The sequence below is a fragment of the Cotesia glomerata genome, linkage group LG10 (assembly GCF_020080835.1).
Source record: "Cotesia glomerata isolate CgM1 linkage group LG10, MPM_Cglom_v2.3, whole genome shotgun sequence".
In the NCBI taxonomy this organism is placed as follows: domain Eukaryota; kingdom Metazoa; phylum Arthropoda; class Insecta; order Hymenoptera; family Braconidae; genus Cotesia; species Cotesia glomerata.
In genome coordinates this window covers 2,594,304-2,600,961 of record NC_058167.1, presented here as the reverse complement: position 1 = coordinate 2,600,961, position 6,658 = coordinate 2,594,304, and the positions used below count along the sequence as shown (strand labels likewise).

Here is a 6,658-nt window from a genome sequence, read left to right as displayed (position 1 = left end):
ACGTCGATCACCGTAAGCCCGGTCAAAATCGGTTGATTCGTTCGTGAGTTATCGTTGTCGAAAGAAAACCGAAAAAGTGTTTTTGGAATTATTTTGAAATTCCTCACTCGATCAATTTGAACTTGAATATTCCTTAAGGCGCTTCAAAAACTGCATCGAATGCCGCCAACCGCGTGAAAATCGGTTCATTAATTCAAAAATTATTGCTGTTTGAAAATTCAAAAATTGTTTTATTAAACTGCTATTAGCGTTTTGAGCTCGAAAGAGCTCAAAATGACACAAAAATCATATGTTAAATAAATACTATATATTAAAAGATTGTTAATCATTGGAGTAACAAAAATCAGATAGAAAAAGATAGAAAAGAAAATATTTTATAGTAATCACAAAATACCCACCTGAGTAAAAAAATAATATATATTTATATTATAATATTATTATTTATATGTAAATGTAATAGATTTATATGTAATTACTAGCTGACCTAGCCACGCGTTGCTGTGGCGCAGTAATTATAATAGACTGAATCAATTTTTAACTTCCCGCTAAAAATTGAAGATTTTCAAAAATCGGGAAGTTATTGGTTTTACCCCATTTTACGAAATCGAGTTTTCATCAGATCTCGACGTTTTGAGATCCTAGGAAACTTTCCTGAATGTTTACGCGATGATGTCCGTGTGTGTGTATGTGTGTTTTTTTTTGAAGTTATACTTCTTTAGCGCGTAAGGGAAAAATTATGAGAGTAAATTTTTAAGATTCGCGCGCACACCGTCACGAAAACCGACACCCTGAAGAAAGCTAGTGAACACTTTAGTTTTTCAAAAAAGTTACCAACAAAGTAAAAGTAAAGACATCTACGCATGTTTGCGTGAGAACTGACAACCGTATTTACGATATTTATTCAAATTTTTTCTGAACCAACACACGTGTTTTGTATCATTCCCAATAAAATATACATAAATATTGATTTTCAACTTTCCCGCTAAGAAAATTGAAAATTTTCCAATCATGGAAGATATTGATTTTGGTCCGATTTTCGAAAGCCAAGTTTTCATCGGATGTCCACGTTTTGAGATCCCAGAAAGCTATTCTGACTATACTTGCCAAGATGTCCGGCCGTGTGTGTGTGTGGGTGTTTTTTTTTTTTTTTTTGTTTTAAGGGGGGGAAATCCTTTTTACGGATTCTAGGCATAATTGTTTGGCCTGGATATGTGGCGACTCGACGCAGTGTCATACTAAATCTCGACGCTAGCGCCCCTACCCACTAAACCCTAAACCCCTTTTCCTCTTTCCCCTAATCCCTCATGGAAACCGCCGTTAGGCATTACTTCGTGAGGGGAGGATCTAGCTACTGCTCTTGCTTCTGATAGCTAAGGTGTTATTTTTACCTTTCTTCTAGTTGTTGTCATTTGTTCTTCTGCTTTCGATGGAACGCAAGTCTATAAGGACTTCTGTTGCAAATGTGCTGATGGCGTTCCAGGAGGCTCTTGATAACAACATTGCTTCTACTATTGTCTCTGGTTGATTTTCTTCTTTAGGATCATCTCCAGCTCATCTCGCTGTGGGTAAATCGTGGGCACTCAAAGAAAACGTGCTCCGCGTCTTCATTGATTCCTGGGCAGGACGGGCACTCCGGTGAATCATCATGCTTAAAGCGGTGAAGATACGTCCGAAAACATCCATGTCCTGACAACAACTGCGTCAGATAGTACTGACCTCGCCATGACTTCGGTTTAGCCAAACGTCGATCTTCGATATGAGACGGTGTGTCCATCTCTCTGTTGTCGCGGCGTCCCGCTACGATTGCTATCGTGCGATGCTATTCTGCCGTTCTTCAGCTCTGAGTTCCTCAGCACTTTGTGTGGTTGTTCTCTTTCGTTGGTAAAGGTTCCGTCTTTCCTCAGCTAGGACTCTGAGCGGCAAAGTTCCGGAAATGACACACACTGCTTCCTCTGATATTGTTCGAAAGGCGCTTGCAACTCGTAGGGCACTCATACGATATATTGGTCCAGCTTTTCTCCATGAATCTTGCACCTCTAGTGCGTCAGCCCAAATTGATATTCCGTAGGTGAGCACCGATGTGACTACTGATGACAATAGTAGCCTCCTGCTCTGCTTTGGGCCTCCGACGTTCGGCATCAATCGTGCGAGACTAGCTCTCACTACTGACGCTTTCGTACAGACGTGTTCCACTTGCTGCTTGAAGTTGAGTCGGGCATCAAGCATTACTCCAAGATATCGTATATGAAGTTGTGATGTGATTTCTTGGTCACCGACTTTTAGCTTAATTTTTTCAACTTCTTTTCGGCTGGTAATAAGCACTGCTTCGGTCTTCTGCTTGGCCAGTTGTAGGTTCACTGTATCCATCCACTGGTTGATCTTCTCAAAAGTGATGTCAAACAGATGTTGAATCTCGTCGAGGTGTTTGGCGACGATCACTGCGGCAACATCATCCGCATCGCTACCAGTTTGACACATCTTGAAGCTTCAGTCTCAGGAGCCCGTCATACATGATATTCCACAGAAGTGGACCAAGAACAGAGCCCTGTGGCACACCACCGGTTATATCATACTCTTTTCGGACCATTCTTTGTATCGTATTACAGCACCCTATCTGTAAAAAAGCTAATAACTAGTGTGTGTAAATATGTCGGCACGTTCTTCTCGTCTGTGTGTGTGTGTGTGTGTGTGTGTGTGTGTGTGTGTGTGTGTGTGTGTGTGTGTGTGTGTGTGTGTAAAATAAATTTTTGTCGTACGGTTTCTCAAAACGAATCAACCGATTGAATTCTACGACACGTCATTTGAAAAGGTTTATCAAAACCTCAAATCTAATTAGATTTGAGAGTTAATCCATCAAGCCATTCCGAAAAAATAAAAAATTAGAAAAACGGTTCACCGTAAAGGCCATCCCTGCAACTTCCCGCTAATCCCATTCCTGGGCGCTTAAAATTGTACTTATGACATTTTTAAAATTTTTGAGCTCAAAATATAATTTATGTGATATTTTGAGCTCGCTGAGTTCAAAAGAAATAATATTTCTATGTATTTGAGCTCTCCCAGCTCAAAAGTCTAATAGATCTAATTCATCTTCACCTTTAAATGTATTGAGTCTAAATATAAACAGTCTTGTCGGTCATATTGCTCAAGTTTTTAAACCTAGTACATGAAACTCATCCTGATATTATTATTTTGACTGAAACCTGGTTAAAACCTTCACTTGATAATCAAATTTTTTCATTAAGTGAATACACAGTTGTTAGAAGAGATCGAACTTTAAAACATGTTGAAAATGGACATTATATTAGAGGTGGTGGAGTAGCTTGCCTAATTCACAACTCTCTCAAGGTTAAAGTATTGCACATTTCAACTTCGGATCATATAAACCAGCCTGAGTTCCTGATAGTTGACGTTACCTTAAGAACTGGGTCCCATCTCTTGCTGTCTTGTATTTATAGAAGACTGAAAGGAATGCTTCTCACAGAATTCTTTGATCTATACTCTAAGCTTGCTCCTAACTTCAAGAATATCATCATATCAGGGGACTTAAACTGCAATCTTCTTGAAAACTCTTATATTGCAAAACCACTTGAAAGAGTTCATAACCGAGTCCTCTTTATACTGCGTACCTTATGGCCCTACATTCCACAAGAACGGCTGTGACTCTTGGCTTGATGTCATCTTGATTGATAGTTCAAATAAGTTGGTCTCTTTCACAAAATCTGACTCCCCGTTCGTTGATGGTCATGACTATTTACTGTGTCAGTATGAAGTAGAGCAACCGCAACAGATGAGCAAGAAGGTAACCTTCATAAACCTAAAAACTGTGATCATAACTCACTATCCGACTGTTTATTTAACTCACTAAAAATTGATAATTCCTTAATGGAAAACTCTGATCCCAATGAACTCTTGTCGATCTTTAAATCAAATGTGCTTTTCTTCTCTAGACCAACATGCACCAATTCACACAAAACAATCTCTCGGCGCAGTAATCTATGTTTTACCAAAGAGCTAAAAAATAAATGCAAAGAACGTGATGAGCTTTACAAACGAGCTAAAAGAAACCGTGATCCAACCTTGCTCTCATTGTATAAATTCAAAAGAAAACTTCTTAAAACTGAATTAGCCCAAACGCGAGAATTGTACTTGAAGACTGCTCTATCAAATCTGCCTCAAGGTTCTTCTGTCTGGAGCAAACTAAAACATCTAGGACTCACCAAATCAAATGCCTTGTCACCCTTAAACTTCTTTGATCAACTGAAACTAAATGAGTACTACGCAAGTATAGTCAGGAAACATCCAGCTGCAAACGTCGAGTTCTTAGATGTTTTACCAGTCTCCTTCCAATGTCAAGTAGACTGTTCATTTCAGTGGCAGAAGATTGATATCGTTGACGTCTCAAAGGCTCTTGTACTAACTCTCTCAAAATCTAAAGGAAATAGCCCGGATGGTCTGGATTTGCGGTGGCTAAGAGATCACTTTCCTCAAATATCATTGTTTCTTACAGCTTTATTCAACAGATCTCTGGACACCAGTATTTTTCCAGAGATTTGGAAAATAATATACATTATACCACTGAACAAGATAGCCTTGCCCAGATCTCCATCTGATACAAGACCGATTGCGAACCTGTCACACTTAGCGAAAGTTTTTGAGAGAATAGTTGCAAACCAGCTGGTAACGTACCTAGAAGACAATCTCTTGCTTGATCGGTTTCAATCGGGATTTCGTAAGCATCGTAGTACGCAATCAGCTTTGTTAAAACTCACTGACGACGTCAGAGCAGCGATGGACAGAAATCAACTAACCATTCTGGTGCTATTTGACCTGAGTAAAGCCTTCGACTACGTAGATCCCAAAGTTATTTTTAATCTCTCTTCATGAATTGGGGTTCTCTTCAGAAGTGATAAGCTGGTTTTTTTCCTATCTATCAAATCGTTCACAATCCATTTTAAATGACCATGGAACTCCAATTGAATTGCTAAAAACTTCGTCGGGTGTTCCTCAAGGCTCTGTACTCGGGCCAATATTGTTTCTGATTGTTATCAACTCTGTGGCTAGATGGATAATCTTCTGTAAATACGGTCTGTTTGCTGATGATATGTACATCTACCATCATTGCCATACTTATCAGCTCCATGATGCAGTTCAACAAGTTACTGCTGATTCACAGGCAATAGCAGACTGGGCTCGATCTCACGGATTAATGCTTAACCTGACTAAAACTACGGCGATGATCTTAGGATCAAATGGCAAGTTAAAACAACTGCAGTCTCTGGAAGTTCCTCCCATTCTAGTTGATGACACAGTAATACCCTATGTAAATTCAACAAAGTGTCTGGGACTTGTTATTAATCAAAATTTATCTTGGAATAATCACATCTTACTGACTACCAGAAAAGTAAATTATGCTCTCCATAGTCTCAAGGTCCGGAAAAACATCTATACTACTGAGATAAGAAAGCTCCTAGTTACCGCTACCATTCTGCCACTCATTGATTACTGCTCTATTGTGCTTATCGACTCGACCACTGAAAATGATCTAAAACTTCAACGAGCAATCAACTCTTCAATCAGATTTATTTTCAATCTTAAGAAAGATGAGCATATTAGTCTTCACCGCAGAGAGTTAGGGTGGCTTACAATCAAATATCACCGATTGTACTATGCAGTTTGCTACTTGTACAAATTACTAGAGAATGGAAAGCCGGAGTACTTGCGCGACTTATTCGTTGAAGAAAGTGATGTTCGGCGTTCAAACAGATTGGCTGCAAAAAGGCACACGTCCTTCAAGCTACCTCCTTTCACTACAAGCTACTTAGAGAAATCTTTTTTGGTGACTGTAATAAGGCTTTGGGAAGAACTCCCACGTGAAATTGTAAATTCTAGTAGCTTACAAGTGTTTAAAAAAGTTTTCAATTATTTATTGAATCTTGATAATTAAAATAATGTCTAATAAATAACACATTAAAGTCCAATTCATTGAAGATTAAAAGTTGAAGTTTAAAATTAAGATTAAAATAAGAATAAAATAAATGCAATTCACAGAATTATTATATTGAGTTATTATCTGAATTGATAACATTGAAATTTTATATTTTAAATCTTTCTTTTTCTATATAATTTCCAAATTTTATTTGAACAAATTTTATTTACTTTGTCTATATACAATTTATAAACAAATTATATAAATGCATTTTTATGCAATGTTATGTACTCTATGTTATGTACTCACAGAAACTATCTTTCTTGTAAAAACTGTATATACTCTGTAATCGAAATTGCCATTTGGCCTGTGCCTTGGCATCAATAAACAAAATCTAAATCTAAATCTAATCGAAGTTTCATGGAACACTATTTTTGGAATTTTCAAACCGCAATAACTTTTGAATGAATCAACCAATTTTTAAGCGGTTAGCGGCATTCGATGCAGTTTTATCATAATCATAAGTTGTTCTCAGGTTTTAATTAATCGAACCAAAAATTTCGAGTAATCCCGAAAACACTTTTCGGTTTTCTTTCGTTCACGATATCTCTCAAACGAATCAACCGATTTCGACCAGCTTGGTGGCGATCGACGTGGTTTTTCAAGCTTAAAGGCGAATAAGTTTTCGAAGTTGATCGATTGAGCCGTTTAAAAGTTATTCCAAAAATACCA

General features: G+C 37.8%; 1 protein-coding gene across 1 annotated transcript; it reads left to right on the top strand.

Annotated features, from left to right (window-relative positions):
- Positions 1-3,882: 3,882 nt before the first annotated feature.
- LOC123272909 lies at positions 3,883-4,884 on the top strand. Its single transcript, XM_044739930.1, has one exon. The coding sequence runs from the start codon at positions 3,883-3,885 to the stop codon at positions 4,882-4,884; it is 1,002 nt and encodes a 333-aa protein (XP_044595865.1).
- The last annotated feature ends 1,774 nt before the right edge of the window (positions 4,885-6,658 follow it).

Excerpts from the sequence above, each read along its gene's own strand:
- LOC123272909 (XM_044739930.1), top strand. The coding sequence starts at position 3,883 with ATGGAAAACTCTGATCCCAATGAACTCTTGTCGATCTTTAAATCAAAT.